The sequence below is a fragment of the Manacus vitellinus genome, unplaced genomic scaffold (assembly GCF_001715985.3).
Source record: "Manacus vitellinus isolate BGI_N305 unplaced genomic scaffold, ASM171598v3 scaffold_10_pilon, whole genome shotgun sequence".
NCBI classification, from domain to species: Eukaryota; Metazoa; Chordata; class Aves; order Passeriformes; family Pipridae; genus Manacus; species Manacus vitellinus.
In genome coordinates, this window is record NW_021938838.1 from 1,417,057 (window position 1) to 1,435,538 (window position 18,482).

At 50.9% G+C, this 18,482-nt stretch overlaps 1 protein-coding gene and 1 long non-coding RNA gene across 3 annotated transcripts in view; one reads left to right on the plus strand and one right to left on the minus strand.

Annotated features, from left to right (window-relative positions):
• The window catches only part of WDR59 (WD repeat domain 59), a 46,767-nt gene extending 32,367 nt beyond the window's left edge, over positions 1-14,400 (plus strand). For both annotated transcript variants that reach the window (XM_018082670.3, XM_008919674.4), the window contains 8 exons: positions 4,310-4,443; positions 5,851-5,932; positions 7,558-7,670; positions 8,711-8,858; positions 8,951-9,023; positions 10,322-10,448; positions 10,822-10,964; positions 12,763-14,400. In XM_018082670.3, the coding sequence (XP_017938159.2) occupies positions 4,310-4,443; positions 5,851-5,932; positions 7,558-7,670; positions 8,711-8,858; positions 8,951-9,023; positions 10,322-10,448; positions 10,822-10,964; positions 12,763-12,998 (1,056 nt within the window). In that variant the 3' untranslated portion in view covers positions 12,999-14,400. The remainder of the gene's footprint in view (positions 1-4,309; positions 4,444-5,850; positions 5,933-7,557; positions 7,671-8,710; positions 8,859-8,950; positions 9,024-10,321; positions 10,449-10,821; positions 10,965-12,762) is intronic.
• On the minus strand, positions 1,773-6,896 carry LOC108641370. Its single transcript, XR_001921956.2, has 3 exons — positions 6,620-6,896; positions 2,729-2,917; positions 1,773-1,853 (listed from the first exon to the last, which is right to left on the minus strand). It is a non-coding gene; the product is annotated as an uncharacterized LOC108641370 (long non-coding RNA).
• Positions 14,401-18,482: the final 4,082 nt, after the last annotated feature.

Genomic DNA, 18,482 nt, shown 5'->3' on the forward strand with positions numbered 1-18,482 from the left:
TTTTCTATTAGTCAGGTCCACGTGTCCCTCAAGCTTGAACATCATTCATGTGAACATCTTGATGATATCAGGGTTGCTCAAGCTGTGCTGTACGTTTGGGCAATTACTATCTCATCACTCATCTGCCAAGCATAGACAAAGCTCAGAAAACTCAATTTCAATTTTAAAATGATCTCTGTAGGTCCGTTTGTCTTAATGTCTGTGTGAACAGCTGTTTTTTCACAGCTGCTGTCCTTCATGCTATCTCTTCCTAAGGCAGCAGGGAATAAAATAGAATCCTGTAACACTTAATTTAACTTGGTATAATAGGATCAAACTTTCCTAATTACAACAGCTCTAAGACTATACTAGCAAATAATAGGTGAAAGAAAGCAGAAGTAATTTGCATGACTCCATCAAGCCTTTTTGCAAAGAGCTAATAAAGAAATGGGAGCAGTGGATGCAAGAAATGAAGTTCTGTCTTGGATCAGGAACAGACTGAAGGAAAGAAAAAAATGAAGCAAGGAACTTGCCAGGTTGTGGTGTGATAAACTGTGGTGCACAAAGGTCCACAGTTTAATTCCCTTACCACTGCCCTGGAAGGAAGAGCAAGTAGTGATGTGATAAAGTTATAATTTTGTCTAACATATACTTAAAAATGATGCAGGGGTTAGTCCAAGCCTTGAAGGATTGATTGCATTTGTGGATAACCTTTGGAAGAGGCTGATCTGACTCTCTAAATTGGCAGTAGTTGCCTCAGGCGAAGACACAGGCATACATGAGGAGAGGCGTGGGTTATTAGTTCAGACCAGGTGCCTTCCTGCTGGGAGAAGAGCTCAGCATTGCCCAGGCAGCTTGGGGAACCTAGAGCTTAGCAAGTTTACAAGAAGCAATAATTCATCCTTCCTAGGTAATGGCTAGCCTCCTCTGCCCAGGTGCCTGTGCTTCAGGGCAGGTGCCAGCTATTGATTGATGGAAGCTATAAAGAAATATTCCTGCCGTGGGGCACTTGATTCAAAAGGGCCTTGTCTTTCTTTAGCACCTTTGTGGGAGATGCTGGAAATAGTAAATGTTGATTATTTTGAAGAGAAGATCCAGGCAGTGCTGCATGAGCCACATGGGGGAGTCGGTGTGTAGGCAGTTGTTCAGAATAAAGGAGCATAGCTTTCTGCAGGGAGGCAGCAATTTTTACATTTTATTTCAAAAGAATAATATTAGAAGCAGTTTGAACCTGACTTTGAGCAAGATTAATTATTTTCTAAATGCTTCATTGTAGCTTAATCTTTGGCATTGAGTCTGTTTTCTTCTGCCCACAACCCTTCCCTTTGCCCTACTAAGGCCAGCTGATACCACGAATCCTGAAATTTTGCATATGCTTATGCGAAACAGGCACTTTGCAATTCAGGATCCTCCTTCAAGCACTGCCTGCCTCAGCAGGATCCAAAGACACACACACCCAAGTGTTCAGCACCCTTTCCAAGCGGGCACGCAGCATTTTGCAACTCCTTCTGCTGAGTATGCAGTGATGATGGTGGTTGCTACAAAGCAGTTGGTGGCTTATTCTTGGGCTATCTGTTTCTACATGTAACCCATTTACTGCCATCGTTATCACCTCAGATTGCAGCAAATTACAGCCTTGGGTACAGTAGTGCCAGGTGCAGGCTGGCTTTTTTAGTCATTATTCAGTGCTGTTCCCTGCTGTCATCTCCAATCCCATGATTGTCATAAATGCTTTGGTTACTTTCCTTCTCCTGCTCTCAGGAACTGATGAGTCTTAATTTACTTATCACTGTAGCTATTTTCTTTCTTATCTTCCTCTCCTTAAACTGAGGAGCAGCTGAATAGATGCAGTTCTCCTTGGCATGGATTCTAGTCTATAGAAAGAGATAAAAGTGTCGGGGCAGTGCAGAAGACCCACACCTTTGTCCTTCAGCTGTCAGTAGTTAGCCCGGTGCATGCATGTTGATTCTGCTTCAGTTCCAACCATTGTGTTTCCTGCTCCCCATCCTGACCTGTGCTCCAGTCCCTAGGAAGAGATGTGTTTTCTGTTCTACCCTAATGCCCATGAGCCTTGGTGACACCCTTCAATTACACCAGAGTGGGAGCTCCTCCCAGGAGAAGAAATGAAGTAGAAGAGTGGGAGAAACCTCGTGGTGGACCTTGGCCAGACAGACCCAACCTAAAGCTTTCCACCTTTGTGGTAATCCCCCTCAAATACCACCTGGTGGAGAGCCCCTCCTGTAATTAACACCAGCAATTATTGGATTCAAAGTAGAGCTTCTGCTGTCAATGGTGATGAGTTTTACCCCACACTTCCAATTGTGGGTTTTTCCCTAACACTTTATTGCTGTAGCTGAGGCAAACCTGAATTGTGAAAAACCAGACATTTTTAATGGTGACTCTACATGTGACTTTATGATTTTCTTCTGTTACAGCTTTAGGGGCAGGAAGTGGAGGGCATGGAAGTGTAGTACTGGCAGGGCCTTTGGCCATTAACTGACCAGTCCAGGTGCTGCATTAGTAAAGAGTTAGGGCTTCCTTTTTTGCCAGTAAATAGGCAGTGCTAAAAGGAAGAAAACAGGACAATGTTATTGCGAGTCCCAGTCTTCAGGTGTTTCTGATATCTATAGTGTCTTCATTTGTCTGGTGATATGCTAACACCAAGCAGTGGAAACCATTCATGAGACCTTTTTTTCATTCTCATCCTCATTTGTTGTCATTCTCCTCCAAAAAAAAATTACTGAATTACCTGTGGAAAGTGGTATGTGTTGTCCATGTTTCTAGTCTTTGAAATGCCTGTTGGGAGGCTTCTTCAGCCCGCTCTTGCAGAGGGCAGGAGCAGGTTGAATCTGGAGTAAAGAGGACCAGAGTGTGCACAGTGCCCAAGATTCAGAGGTACCAAACACGGGTAGAAACAGGGCTGTCAGCATCCAGTGCTCTGGAAAAGCAATAATATAGTATAGTAATGATAATAAATTTATAACTGTAGTAAATAACTCGTGAGGAGTTTTTTAAGGACATTTTGTGTCTGATAAGCCTGCCCAGGTTCTCACGGGACTGCACGATCATGGTCAAAGGCCATTTGGCATGCAGCCATCCCAGAACTGGCCTCACACCTACAGTAGAGGTGACCCTGCTTGCAGTCCAAGTCCTGCCCTTGCTGTAGCCCAGCCTGCTCTTTAGGAGCAGGGATGTGAGCCTGTGTGGGCTGTGTCTGCCTTGCAGAGTCATCAGCACAGGGCTGCTTCGCTGGCCCGTTCAGAGGGGCTGTTCTGCTTCAAATAGAGGAGTAAGAAGCCCCAGCAGGAGTGCCTCAGGAGGCCCTCCTTAGCTCAGCATGACCAGGCACATGGGCTCTGTGTGTCACTGAGGGAACACGCCATGGGGGAGCAGCATTGCAAAGCATCAGAACCCTGCATAGCAGCCAGTGCTTCCCTTGATAGAGCTCCAGTGCCTTCTGCCTGTTGTGCTGCTGCACATCCTCTCGTCCTGTCTCCTCACCCTCCTAGACCAAGGAGTTGGAAGAGGCCAGGATACCAGCCAAATACTCTATGGTGTTTTACACAGCCAAGGTAGCTTTATGCAGCTTGGCACTAAGATGGCCTCTGTGTCTCTTACAGGGAGTATTTGGGAATCTTGGTTTCTTGTTTCTGTTCCCTTTTGTTGGTTCCTCTCCTTTCTTCTCCCCCCTCTTGTGTCCTGAGCCAGCTGTAAGTAGCTGTGAGCATGGTAGCTAAGGATCCTTGCTAGGAAAACTTGGGCCCTGCTTTATCATCTGCCAGTTGTTTGTTTGAAGCTGTTGATAAAGCAGGAGGTGGGAGCCCTGTGCTGGGGCTGAACAGGGCTGTACTCACCCTGGAAGGGCAGACCTAGGGACAGTCTGGAGCTGCCAGCTTGCCCTGAGGCAAAGGGCGAGCAGAAGCTGTGTCCCGCCTGTCTCTGTGCTGATATTGGCTGAAGTCAGCCCTGGTCTATGTGCAGAGGGTTCCCAGAGAATGAGAACTGAACAGTCCTCCTGCCAAACTCGCCCAGGTTTGATTGGCACCCCGATGTTGATTTGTTCTCTTACTGGCTTTCACGGGAGAACTCACAAAATACTTTTTGAGTGAGTTTGACCTTGAGCTCGCTGCCTTGACCTGCTTTTCACTTCCTACAGATGGAGATGCTTGTTCTCCTGGGCATGCCATGGATGTTTTTCAGGGTAACACAGAGCCTTCTGAAAGGCAGGTTTGGGTGCTGCTTGCATTATTCCTGACCCTCGTGCTTTGTTCCCTGTCCTGAGCACCCTGCTGTCCTCTTCCCCAGTAACTCGCTGCCGTTCGTTCTGCAGAAATCAAGGAGGTGGAAAAGCAAACGAGAGGGGACAGATGCCAACAACAGACCCATCAAAGCTGCTGGGAAAGTTATTATCCAAGATATTTCCTGCTTGCTGCCTGTCCACAAGCTGCTGGGAGAGCTCTACATGTGAGTTTGTGTGTGCTGTCATCCTCTCCCAAATGAAAGCAGCAGTTTTTGGCATTACTGTGCTTTAATCCTGATGAAGTCAACACTGATCTTTGAATGTGTCTCTACCTTCTTCCTCTGTTCTTGCCTCGCTGCTTTTTTTATGATTTCACTCTGCCTGTGAGAAGGGACTTACCTCCTGTAAATCTGAAAACTGTGAGGGAAGAAACTTGTGATGGGGTGTTATAAATAGAGTTTGAAGTAGTACTTCAAACCTTACAGGTTCAGGTTTTCACCAGCTAAAGAGAGAAATTATCAGTACAAATTCTTTTTCAGATCTCACGTTAAATTCTACACTTAAACGCACAGGCTTCAAAATCTCAGTAAATGCACGATTTTGTTCTATAATATTGTTAATATCTCATAAGGCTTTTTAATTTCAGAAGTATTTGGAGACTTGTTTGTGCATGCCAGGTCTGTGCTGCAAGTTGTTCTGCTTTAATGGAAAGGATGGGGTTCTGTGAGCATTTTTGTGGGGTTTTCGGTTTTTTGTAAACAAAGGGCTTCGTTTTTCCAAACTTTCTAAATCATATAGTTACAAAACCTCTGTTCCTGAATTTTTTTCTCTCTTAGCTTAGGTAATACTGACTGGTCCTTCGTGGAATTTCCAGTCTATGGACATTCAGGGAAGAAGCAGATTTCCTTCCTTAAAGCTGGAGGCGAGAGGGCGGAAGAGAGGAAAAAACCCCTTCCTTCTCTTTTTCTATGTTATCAAAAAGAATGTTCTTTAAAAAAACCCATTGGACCTTTCTTCTTGGGATACCTCATGTAAACAGCCTTTTCCATATGCCTTAAAATCTTTAGCAGTGTTGAAGTGTTAAGAGTTTTGGGAAGATTTCTGATGACAAGCAGAAAAGTCCAGGTGGGTTTCCTCAGCCCACCTTGCCAGCCCCTCAGAGGCTTCCCAGTGGGTGTGTTTTCCTACTTGGGAACAGGCTGAAGGCCATCCTGATTCTCCACAGCATGCCACCATCTCCTTCCAGGTCAGTCAGAGCAGATTGATGGGCTGAATGGGAACAGGACCATGGAACTGATGGCACCAGCTTTTAGGGATAAGAATGATTCTGGGCTTGGTGATATCCTGGCACTGGTCTGATATCTTCTTGGAAGTGATGCTGCTTAGGATCAATCCCAGCTAGTATGGAGCTGGATTTGATGTGTGGTGTATTAGGGAAAATGAAGGAGAAGGATGGCAGTGATCCCTGAATAACAGAGAGGGAAGGTAGGGGATCCCAGCCACGTGAGCAGGCTCATACTGACCAGGAGGTTCTGGGCTGTTCACTGCTGCCAGGACCACATTCCTCCTGTCCCTCCCCACCTTCACAGGTAATGTGCCAACGAGAGCTCAGCTCTCTCCTTTCTTTTCAGACTGAATGTGAATAATATCCAGGAGACTTGCCAGAAGAACGCTGCCTCGGCCTTGGCTGTGGGACGGAGGGACCTCGTACAGGTATGACATATAATCAGACCTTTTCCTCAGCATGCTGTGCTACCCTCAAATGGCTTGTGCTGCCACTGTGGTCCCCAAACAGCCACCTGAGTTCAGCAGCTGTTCCAGAGAGCCTCTGGTTGGTGAGCAGAGGCCTGTGGAACAGCCACCAAGGTGGTCCCCACCTCACTGACTCTTGGTATGGAGAGATTCCTTCCCAGGGCTGCAAGCAGATTGTTTATGCCCTTTGCCAAACTGACTGAAGTGCATTTTTCAGGGAATTCCTGTAGGCAAATTGAGGAATGTAGCCTGCTTTTGAGTCATCAAATGGAGTAACTGTGCACAGAGTTGCCTAGCTGCTCTCAGCGTTTTGATCCGTAATTTTTTTCATATCTGTGTAATCATTCCCATGGTTTGGCATTCATCTGTGCTGGCACTAGGTGCTAACACAGCTAGCTTCTCCCAAGAGACCCTGGGCCCAGGGACCCCAAAAGGGGGCTGGCTACTTGCCTTCAGCTAAAAATAGGAGACAAATGGCTATTGTGGCCCATCCTTTTCCCTGTGATTAGTCCATTGCAACAGGCAGAACATTTGACAGGATGCAGGAGCACCTGAGAGAGGTGGGAGCTGGCAGTGACAGAGCAGCTGTGCACATCTCCTGAGCATTGGCTCTTCCTAGAGCTGGGCAGGCAATGTGCATAGGCTTACCTGATCTGAGCCAAAGCAAACTCAGGCTGTTGTTTTGCTTCATGGTAGATTCTGCTGGACCCAGAGAGAGAAAGTAGGTCTGGTTCCCCTTTGTCTGTGCTTCCTCTTGCAGTCTAGTTTGCTTTCATTGGACCAGAGCTTGAGTGGAGTAACTTCAGCAAGATTTCTCTGAGATACCTCTGCTTCTTGCTTGTTTTTCCCTGTCCATGTAAGTCCAGGCTGTACTGCAGCTGTTCCCAGCAGCCACAGAGGCTCGAGTCGCAGGTTACGTGTAGGATGTGCTCTGGAGCAGTGTAGGAAGTGGCGTCTTTCCTGTTTCCTCTCTGTGCTCTCCCATACTCAGCCCTGTCCTTGTTTCAGTTTCTCTTCTGTTTCTTTCCCTCTGATTTCACAATGAGCAGCTGTGGGACTACTGTTCTTAGTACTTGGATCATGTGATTTTTTTACTTTTCCGTGTTGTCAGCTCTCTGATTTAACTAGTTGAATTTCTGAATTAGAAGTGGCAAACTGTGCTCCTGTCTGTGCCAGGCTGTGCTAGGAGAACAGCATTTAGTAACACTCAAAACTAATCAAAAGATACTTCTCATGCAAAAACTGATTTACCAGTAAACTTTCTGCTACCAGCCATCTCCAAAACCAAGAACTGTATATAAATTCACTAATAGATTTGTTAAGCTACCCTGACAGGTCTGTTAGCTATAGACTGATCTGCTTTAGCATTTAACCCAAACTCAGAGCAAGTGGGACAGGGAAAGCTTTGGGTTTGTGTTATTCCCTGTATTATTTGTGACACAGAGACCGAAACTCTTCCTTGCTGTCAGGGGAAAAAAAAAATGCAAGCTCCATTATTATCTGTGTGTGAATTTGTGCACACCTATGCCCTGGGAGTGTGGTTATTCCTAATTGTAGCTTTGCTGCTTTTCCTTCCTGTCTGCCAGGTTTGGTCACTGGCCATGGTAGCCACTGATCTCTGTCTTGGACCGAAGTCTGACCCAGATTTGGAGATACCCTGGGCACAACATCCATTTGGACGTCAATTACTGGAGTCCTTGTAGGTGTCTGAGTGCTGGGGAGGGGCTGGGGAATGGTTGCTGAAGCAGAGCCCTCCATAACTGTGGACGTGTGAGGCATCAGTTCAGATCTGGAGTGGTGCCACAGCGTGGATTTTTTTCCCCTCTCAAGCCTGCAGTGCCTCACAAAGGGAAGCTCCAAATGTGTTCATGGCATATGGGAGGCAGCACTTGGCCTTCCACCTCTCACCCAGGTCTTCCTTGGCTAGCATTGAGCAACAGCCAGGTGCAGGCAGAGCTCTGCTTTCCACCATGCCCACAATGCCTGGTTTGGAGGTGTGGGTTTCCTGCTCCCCACTAAACGAGCCTGTTGGTGTAGCAGCTTTTTTCACTTGCAGATTACCTGTTGCCATGTAGCATTACCGGAAAATCATTCCAGTGGTCTCAAAGCCAAGTGTTAGCTACAGATGTCTTCCAGATAGTGACTCTGCTCAGGAGGGTGCATAATTAGGAATTCATATTACAACTAGTAATTGTATCTGTTGATACACTCTGTTTGGAGGCACAGGATTTGTGTGGTGTACTTTCCATATTGTTGATTAGCTGAGCTCTCTCCTGCTCCATGGCAGCAATGAGAGCAGAGCACAGGTTGTTCTTCATCACTCTCAGTCTTCAGAGCAAACCAGAAATTTCATAGCCATCCAGAAAACCTGCAGTGGGATTTTGCCTTGTGTGATTTTGCCTAGATGTGGGATACTTGCACCCCAGAGGGCTTTGTCAAAAAGATGTTGTGGCTGAGAGTGAGTGTAATGGCTCCAGTGTTACATCAGGCTACGAGTACTGCTGGATTCCCAGAGCTCCTGTTTTTCTCCCACCAGTTAGGCCATGAGCATTTTCAGGAGAACTTGCCTTCTCAAAGGTGTGACAGAAAAGCCAGCCCAGTCCCTCAGAGCACACGTGCCACCTGCGGGCAGTCACGTCACCCAAACCACGCAGCAGGCTCACAATTAGCTGCCCTGGAGTCTCCATGTTTTTGCCACTGAGTCCTGCCCAGTCTCACACTGTCCTTTCCATTTCCCAGGCTGGCTCATTACTCACAGCTCCACGACGTGCAGACCCTGGCCATGCTCTGCAGTGTGTTTGAAGCCCAGTCCAGGCTACAGGGGTGCCCCAACTCCTATGGCCCCTTTCCTCAGCGTGCCTCCAACCTGGCCTCCCACAGCCGATACGTATGGTCACCATTTCTTTCACATTTGTCTTGAATACCTTTGAACATCTCTCATGCAGATGACATGATTTCTTCTCCTTTCTCCCTCAACAGCCCAGCTTTACTTCCTCTGGCTCCTGTTCCAGCATGTCAGACCCTGGAATTGGCACTGGGGGCTGGAGCATAGGTACGAGACCTGGGTAGTAAGTAAAGGAATCTCCCTCCATTCTGGCCGAGGTTTTAGATGGCTCCTGTGGTGGGGAAAGGAGGGAGTTAGTACTGGCTGTGATTGCAGATGAGCTCTGCCAGAGCAGCTCTGGGGGGGTTGGCCAACATGGTGTGATTCCGTGGCTGGAAGTGAGCAGGACTTGCAGTATCTGTATCAAGGTTCCTGCAGTTCTGCACCTTCTGACTTCAGTAGATACTGTCTGACTGGTCTTTGGAGAAGGCCATTACTCATGCCAACTACTCCTGCTAATTTCCTTGTCCTTCATGTGCCTGGACATGGTTCCCAGGATTAGCTGCTCCATCACCTCCCCCAGGATCGAGCTCAGGCTGACTGGCCTGCAGTTCCCTGGGTCCTCCTTCTTGACCTTTTCAAAGACAGGAGTGGCATTTGCTGTTCTCCAGTCCTGAGACACCTCTCCCAGTCACCACAGTCATTCAACGAGTATAGAGAGTGGCCTTGAAATGTCATCAGCCAGCTAATTCCACAGGGTTCAGGGGGGAAAGCAATGCTGTGCTTTCTCCTGTCTCTAGAAAAACAGCAGCAGTTGGGAAGACTGGGTTCTTGGTGCCATCAATATCTGAGCTGCAAAGGTGACAAAGACCAGTCCCTCCTAAGGGCTCCCATGTCCGAGTTGAAGCTGTTGGCTAATTCCTAGTGATATACACAGCCTGGGGCAGCACCAGCCCTGTTAGCACCAAAGCTGTGAGTTTTCAGTGTGATATCAAGGCATCTGTGACATGGGGAAGAGGGGAGGATGGGGGTTAGCAGAGTGGATATTGCCTTGTAGCAGTTATTAGCAGTCATCTCCCTGCCCCTGGGGCAGTACCTTGCATACAGAGGCCCCTTTACGTAACAGCAGTCCTGGTGATGGATGAGAGTCCTCTGTCTCCAGGAAAGAGGAGCCCAGGTCTGCCAGGGATAGTGTTCCCAAGCAAACTCCATGGCATTGATTTCCTGGTTGCTTTTTGTCTAAAGCCCAAGGCAAAAGGGATTCCCCCACATTAGATTTCTCTGCCTGGTGATCCTCCTGCCTGTCCTGTCACCACAAGTGCAGGAGAAGCACTCAGAGGTGCAAGTAGAGGCTGGCACTTAATCTCGGAGGCAGGGCAGTGTTTGTCAGAATGCAGAGGGTGATACAACGTGTCAAAGAGAAACCCGTGGGGTTGCAAACCTGTGGTCTCCCGTGTCCCTTCCTGAGGCTGGTTTTGAGGAGGCTGTGCTTGCAGAGATGGGCTCACAGCTCTTGGTGCTTGCAGCAAACAAAGACACGGAGCAGGCCTCCACTCCCTGGTGCGAGTCTTCTCCGGATGAGTTCCGCTACGGAAACCTCATGTATCCTGATCATCGGGAGCGGGAGAAAGACCAGCATGAGAAAAACAAAAGGTAGGTTATATGTGTTATTCAGGGAAGCGTGGCACTGTGTCCAAGTCACCTGGAACTCCATCACCAGGTCGCTGGTGCTGTACCACACCTACCCCTAGACCTTGTCATCCACGTAATCACTTGGAGAAGCTTTATCCTGCAGATCAACACTGCTGGGATTACACATGATACATCCCTAAGTGGCCATGGCCCTGGAGGGCAGTCCACCCACGGAGTCTGCACCGTGGAGCGCAGAACAAGTTATTAGTGCTCAGCAGTGCTTCAGCAGCATGTGGGAAGTGCTGCGTTTACAGCACAGCCATCGCCAGAAAGAGCGTTGCAACCAGAGCCTCTGAGAGACAAGGCTCAGTTACAAGCCTGTTTGTTCCTCTAGGCTGCTGGATCCTGCCAACACTCAGCAATTCGATGACTTTAAGAAGTGCTATGGAGAAATCCTTTATCGCTGGGGCCTGCGAGAGAAGCGGGCGGAGGTTCTGAAGTTTGTCTCGTGTCCCCCTGATCCCCACAAAGGAATTGGTGAGTGTCTGCTCCTGTTTTGCCCAGGCAGGGTCACAGCTCTGCCTCAGGAGGTTAGGAACATGCAGTCTGCAGGGCAGGATGTGTCACAGACTGAAAGGAAAAAATTTATTTATTTATTATGAATAAAATATGAAGGGTTTATTGAAATTGATGATGATAATGATAATGATTGGACTAAACAGGCTTTAATCAGAATCATTTACTACACAGTATAGAAAGTTATAACTACTAATATAGTGCACTGGTTATTAAATCAATAATATCAAAGCTAGCTTAGTAATTATCGTGTAGACATTGATGTTACTCACCCAAAGCAGCGGCCATGGGCAAATCTCTCTCACTCACCCTTGAGGAGTGACCTTCAGGGATGTCTCCACCCAAGGGAAGGATCTTCATACACATCTAAGGGAGGTGTGTTAGAAACTCCCACCATTTAAAAGTGGGACTGCTCTTTCATAGTATGAAGTGATTGACTGTCAGTCATACAATTTTAGATAAAATGTCATCCTGCCTGCTCAATTTTTGAATAAGATGCTATCAGCTCTTTGATTTGTTCTTCTATAAACATCTGCCTCTACCTTCCCTATCAGGGTTTTCCTATCCCTGTTGATGCCAGCCTTGGTGAGGAAGCATTTGTCTTACCTATCTGTATGATGGGTCTAATCTGAGGTAGTTTGATCAAGCTGGTTTAGCATCCTTCAGCACTAAAGACAGCAGGACCCCCCACACTCAATCCATCACCAGTAGCTTGCAAGTAAGGCAAAATCCAAGCTGGTTTGCTCCTGCTTATGCAGAACATCCTGCTACAAAGATGAAGAGTGTGCACCGGTCACTGAAATGTCACTGAAAATGTGGCATTTAACCTCTGACAGAGTTTAGCTCTGCAACTGAGTGGGTTTGACTTCTTCACTGCTCTGGGTGGAGATGAGGCCTGCAGGTGTTGGTTCAAGGGCTTTGACACCTGTGACATCTCTGCAGCAAAGCTGGAAATGCACAGACTGCCACGCCAGCAGTGCTCAGCTCTGTGCTGATGGATGTCCTTTTTTCCCTCGGAGTAAAAGCTCAGGCACGCCCTGTCCTCGTTGATTCTGGGCTGAAGTGTCCTTATGTTAAAATTGCAAGATCCCTAAGTGGGTGAGCTAGTCAAGAAATAGGCAAAGAGAACTTTTCTCCCAAAATATTTTCTGCAGTGTAGATGCCCAGCTTAAGGCAAAACGGCTTCTTCCCAGACCTCTGGGGGCAGATGTGCTTAACCTGTGGGGAGAGAAGCAGGTGAGGGATGCCAGAGAAGCAGCAGTTGCCTCACCTTGTCGCCCAGAATGACTCTTGGAGAGTTACTGGAGTGAAAATTGCTGCTTGTTGCCTCTCCATGGCTGACAGGGCACTGTGCAGGCATCGGGTTCCTTGGGTACACTCTGAGCCCTCTCTCTGATGAGAAATAGAGGCTGTTCTTGTCTGCCTAATGACACTTCGTAGTGGTGAGAGGCAGATGAGAGCGGGGGAAGCCTTCATGTGTCAGTGTCTCCCAAGGTAGAAATCCAACAGACATTCCCAGCAGACAGCTGGAGCTATCAGGGGAATTAGTGGGCCAGTTGGTGCCCTGACGCTCTGACTGCCCGTTCCTTGATCAAACCAAGGTCTCCATTCTCCCCTCCTGGAGGAGCTTCAAGGCAGGTCTCTTGGGCAGCGGGTTCAGGGAGCTCATCTGCTGAACGGGGGGGCTGTTGGCGGGGCTGCTCTGTCCGTGATTCCGGCGGCACTAACTGTCCTGCTGTGCCTTCCTTCCCTCCCGCAGAGTTCGGGGTGTACTGCAGCCACTGCCGCAGCGAGGTGCGCGGCACCCAGTGTGCCATCTGCAAGGGCTTCACCTTCCAGTGCGCCATCTGCCACGTGGCCGTGCGCGGCTCCTCCAACTTCTGCCTGACCTGCGGGCATGGGGGCCACACCAGCCACATGATGGAGTGGTTCCGCACGCAGGAGGTGTGTCCCACGGGCTGTGGGTGCCACTGCCTGCTCGAGAGCACCTTCTGAGCAGGGGGGACAGCGGAGCCGCCCCGCAGCGGGGTGGAGGATTTCATTCCCAAGCCATGCTGAGTCAGCTCTGCTCCGCGGTGTCCGGAGGGGATCGTCACGAGGAGCTGAAGCGGGATGTCCTGGCCACGCGCTGTGGTGATGTTTACAAGTGCTTCCAGTACTCCTACACTTCCCAGGTTGTTTTCAGACTGATTTGACTGAATTCCCTGTGTCCATTGCTGGCAATGGATGCCAGACCAGAAAAACTGCTCTCTCCTGCAGAGGGGTGTGTGAACATTGGTGCGTTTGGGATGAGGAGATGTTTGAAAGCTCCCCTGGAAAGAGCCCACCTGGCAGAGCCAAACTCACTCCAGCGATGTCGTGTCTTTCCAGGTGCCTCCCTACAGGGGCTCAAAGTGAGCAAAACAGTTGTTTTACACACCTTAAGGCAGACATAATTCTCAACCAACAGTGAGCTCTAAAGGTGAGCTGTAAATGGCGGTTGGAGAGCAAATAGTCTGTGAGACTGTGCTCAGAGTTACTTATTTTGAATGGCTGTTTACATTGTTTAGATTTCCCCATAAAGCAAGAGAAGGAAATGGCATTTTTCAGCATTACTTCTTAAATAGCTTCCTGCTCACTGGTCAGTACCTGTGGCTGGTGCAAAAAGCCCAGCCAAGCACCCAAGGTCCCTGGGATTAGTTGCTTCCAGCAGTTTTAGTACTGCGAGGCTTTAAGGTGTCTCCATCTCCTGCTCTGACCAGGTGAAAAAATGCACTTTAACCTGTCCCTGCCTTGTAGCTGACACTTCCTGGTGACTGGGAAAGGCACCTGCCTTTGAGTTTGGGATCCACATTGTCTTTCCATAGATGGTGGCATATTGGAAAGCCTTTGCTTCCTCACTGAGAAAGCACAAGGACACTGGTTCCATGCAACTCCTTTTGGCTGTTGTCTCCAAGCTCTACGGGGAAAATTATGGATAATTTGAGATATGCTGCTGCTGTGCTTGAGTGATGAGGCTCCTGAGCCAGGGAGGCTGCAGTTTCTAGGGAAAAAGGGGTTTTGGAAGCATGGTAAGATCCAGGGAGGCAAAAAGTTTATGCCCTTTCTCCCTGTGGACCTTCAATTGGAGAATGTATGGATCTGTCTGTTGGGACCGTGCCCGCTGGGCACTCCCAGCCCGGGGACGCTGCTCTGTGGGGAGTGCACACCTGGAGCTCTCAGCCTGAGCTCTGGATTTGGGCGAGTGTGTGGTCAGGGATGAGCCCACCGGGGCTGCCCCCACCCGTGCCAGAGCTGATCCCTCCCTCTGGGCCCCCCTGCCATGCCCGCTCCCAACCCCTGTGCTAGCTCAGGCTGTGGGATCCTGCTGTGGAATAAACAGATGTTGTATCTTAAAACATTAAAATTATTTTTTTAAGTGCTGTTCTGATAGAACTTGGTGTTGCTCTGCTGGTTCTCCCTCCGTGGGGAGCCCCCAGCAGCATTCCCTCCCAGCGTGGTGGTGCATGCTGCACCCAGGGCCCTCTCCCTGCACCCCAAACCAGGGGGCTCAGTGGCTGCAGTAGCTGGGGGGCTGCTGTGTCCCCCAGTGTCCCCCAGCCCTGCCTGGCACATGGCACAACAGCCTGGGAACTGCCCGTGGTTGTGAGGCTCCTCTTGGGAAAGCGAAGCCGGGCGGTGTCTGAGCTGCGGGTGAACAAAACCCCACATCCTGCAGTCCGGGGAGGCCCCGGGCAGCGTCTGCCCCCGAGGGAGGCGGGGGGGGGCACTGGGGTCCTGCCCGGCGCCGTGGCAGCCCTCGGGCCAGGGTGCTCCATGCCAGGAGCTGCAGGGAGAGGGCTCCCGCCCTCCGCCTCCCTACGTGACAGCCATTCAGCTCGGAAGTATTTTCATTTCCATGCTTGAGTGCTCCCGTGGCTTGGAAGGGAAAGGAGACTTGTTATTTAAAGGTGATGAACCGACAAATCGTGGTATTTAGTGTGTTATTACAGTCCATTACGGTCTATCTCCATAGTATGTGAGCAGCCCTGAGGAGGAGCACGGCCGGCACTTCAGAGGAAGGAGGAAAAGCCCTTGTTGCCCTGGCTGTTTGTGCAGCCCTGCACAGATGGGTGGAATTTCTTCCCGGATGCTGCAGGCAGTTCTCTCACACCCTGCAGCATAGCTGGTGGTTGCTTTGGGAGCAGTCTCGCTCGATGCAGGAGTGACTATTGCAAGGAAACAGGAATGGCTTATTCCCACCTGCCTGGAGCTGGGCAAAGAGAGAAATGTTGTCTTTGCTGCACTGGGCAGCAATAAATGGTCAGAAATGGGGTGTGCTGGTGCCCCACACCAGTCCCTTCTGCACTGCTCCCCAACTGCTTGTCCCTGATCCCACCTGCTGCTTCCAATAACTTGGGAAAGTACGAAAACATTCCCCAGTGTGGCCAAATCTCACTCTGAATTTCAGGCTTTAGAGAAGGGAGAGGAGGCAGGCACTGCTCAGGCAGCGAGTCTCGGCACAGAGTGTGCGCCAGACCAGCTCTGGGGCCACTGCCATGCTCAGACCAGGTGAATCAAACAGAGCCTCCAGCCGATGGACAGTGCCAAGGACCTTGGTCAGTTGTGCTGTGGGACAGGGGTGACCCATCCGTGGCTTCTGCTGGTGCAGGAGCAAGGGGGCATTGGATTAAACTGTCCACTTGGCACAAGAGGGCATTGGATTAAACTGTCCACTTGGCACAAGAGGGCATTGGATTAAACTGTCCACTTGGCACAAGAGGGCATTGGATTAAACTGTCCACTTGGCACAAGAGGGCATTGGATTAAACTGCCTGCTTGGCACGAGGGGGCATTGGATTAAAGTGCCTGCCTGGCACGAGGCGGGAGCGAGCTCCTCACGCGCTGCGTAGGAAGGGTGTCAAACCACTTCCCTCAGGGCATCACCGGTGCCAAGGGTTTGCCAAGGCTCTTGCCAAGGCTCCCGGAGTGACTGGACGCTGCTGGGGAGGGGAGCTCCACCCCAGTCCGGAGAGGGACCTGTGTGACCCCAGCCAGCAGCACTGCAGAGATGCCCCCGTGCCCCACACCTGCTCTGGCACCCTTCCTGGGCCACTGCAGGGGAGGATGCTGGGTGCGTGACACCTTTGGTCCGACCCTGAGCAGCTGCTTGCCAAAACTTGCTTCAGCTGCCTGCCAAGTGCATCCCAAGGGCTGTTACCTGTGTATCCATGCTAGCTTTCCCAAGGACTGAGCTGGAAGAGAGAGAGAAAGCTCCCACGACAGCCCACGCTGTGCCCTCAAGGCCACTGTCAGCTTTTTAAACCCTTTTTGTTCTCCTACTAAGGCTGTAGTGAGCATGGTGTGCCTTCTTGTCCCCACTGAGGCTTTCCATGTGCAAAGAAGGAAGTTTAATCCCTGATGATCGGAGTTTGGCAGAGAAACGAGGAGTGATAATAGCAGAGAGGGAAAACCTTTCCCCATGGATGCAGCACCCTGCAGTGTCTATTGGCCTCCTCCTCCTCAGTGGCCACAGCCCCATTATCCCAGCATCAGCCCCTCCAGCACTGCAGGGCCTGATCCTGCCCAAAGCCAGAGGCACATTCCTGCTGTCTCCCTTGTGCCAGCCCCAGTGTCTGTCCGTCTGTCTGGTGGGTAAACCAGTTCAGGAACTGATGAGCCAAAGCTGTTTGACTGCTCTCGTTTCAGCCAGGCTGATCAGCAGAGACTCCACTCCCTGGTGCTGCCTGTCCCAAGGGACAGGCCATTGGCACAGCCCTCTTCTGCCCATTTGGAGCTGTTCTGGTGGTGTCTGCCAGCACCATCCCCCTTGCCAGTGCCACCACTGCTCAGTGCATCCCTGCTCTGCAGCTGACAGGGTCTCTCTGCAGCCCCATCCTCACCACAGAGCTGGGCTCACCCACCCTGGGGACACCCCCGTCCCTTGCATGGGGGACAGAGCCCCACCATGAAGCCCAGATGGCAGATGGGGAGTCAACTCTCCACGGGCTGGCTGATGTGTCCAAGCCCTGCTGCAGCACAGCTGGGGACCACAACCCCCATGTGCTCGGGAGAGGACGGCAGTGGAGACCCAGAGGTGCCCCGGCAGCTTTGCCCCCTGTGGGCTGGCAAAGGCTGGACCCATCTCTGCCATGAACTGCAACTACCACCGAGCCCCCAGTGTGGCCCTTGGCAGCACGTGGTGCCTAAGGGACCTGGACATTCCAAAATCCAAGGTAGGGCTGGGCTGCAAGGGCAAGACCAGATGGTGGGGGCTGTGGTGGGGTCATGGGCAAAGTCCTCTCCATCTCCCCCAGCACCCCACAAAGAGATAGAAGCCATTGTGCCTGCCCTGAGCATATTTGGGGCCTGGGGTGCCCATCTGGTTTGGGGTATGGGTGCAGTGGCCTCTGACTGAGAGCCCCAGCACATTTGGATCTTCCTCTGCCCCTCACCTTGCCCTCACACTCACCTCAAAATCCTTTATCTCTACCTGGGAACCACCCTGATGCCCCAAATGTCGGCACCAGACTGAGCCCCACCAGGACTGGGGCCACCTTGGCCACCTTGGCCATGGAGGGGAGTGGGGAGAGTGGGATAGCCCATCCCAGCACCTCCTTTGGGAACTCCCAGCAGCCTCTGAGGACTCCTCCACCCTCTGGCCAATGCACTCTGGGTACCCCACAGCAGCCCCGGGCAGGAGCATGCCCACCCAAAACCCTTCTGCTCCCATCGGGGTGCAAAATCAACCTGCCCCCCCAACGAAGGACTTTTCCCTGAGCAGGTGGCTGGGCCGTTCCGGGAGCTGGGTGGGAATGTGGAGCCGGCACCGACCGACACAGCAGGTTTTGCATCCGCCTTGATTAAAGGCCTCCCTGAACACCGGCTGTGCCTGCCAGCACCCCACAGCACCCCACAGCACCCCAAAGCCGGGGGGCTGGGGAGGTGTGATGACCCACCCTTACAGGGGGGGCCGGGGGGGCTCCTCATTCTTGGGATGGTGAACCCCACCTTAACCACCAGCTGCAGCCCGGTGTGGTTGGCAATGCCAAAATTTGCTGGCTCGTGGCCAGCCCCTGTGGTCAAGGGTGTCACCCCAAAGAAGGCCCCCTACTTCACAGGGAAGGTTTTCCAGCAAATGGGGGCAAAAAGCTCCTTTCTTGTCATTTTTTGTGATTTATTTGACTGTGATTCTTTGGGTAGTTTGGTGCTGCTTTTTGCCCTGCCCCCTGCCCCACCAGTTAATTACAAATTTAATTAAATATTGAAATAAATCTGCAAACAGACAGAGGGGAGGATGTAGTGCCTGGTGGCAACTCGGGGGTGGGTTGGCCTCTGAGGGACTCCGGGAGGGTCCCCTGGTCTCCAAGGGGGCTCTGAGCTGGGTCTGGGGTACCCCCTGCCTTGGCCACTGTGGACCTTGGAGGGGAGTTGGTACCTTGGGAAGGGTGATACCCCCAGGGTGCCCTATGCCCCCCAGTTACCACCCTGCGATGCCCCCGCAGCCCCATCTCTCCCTCA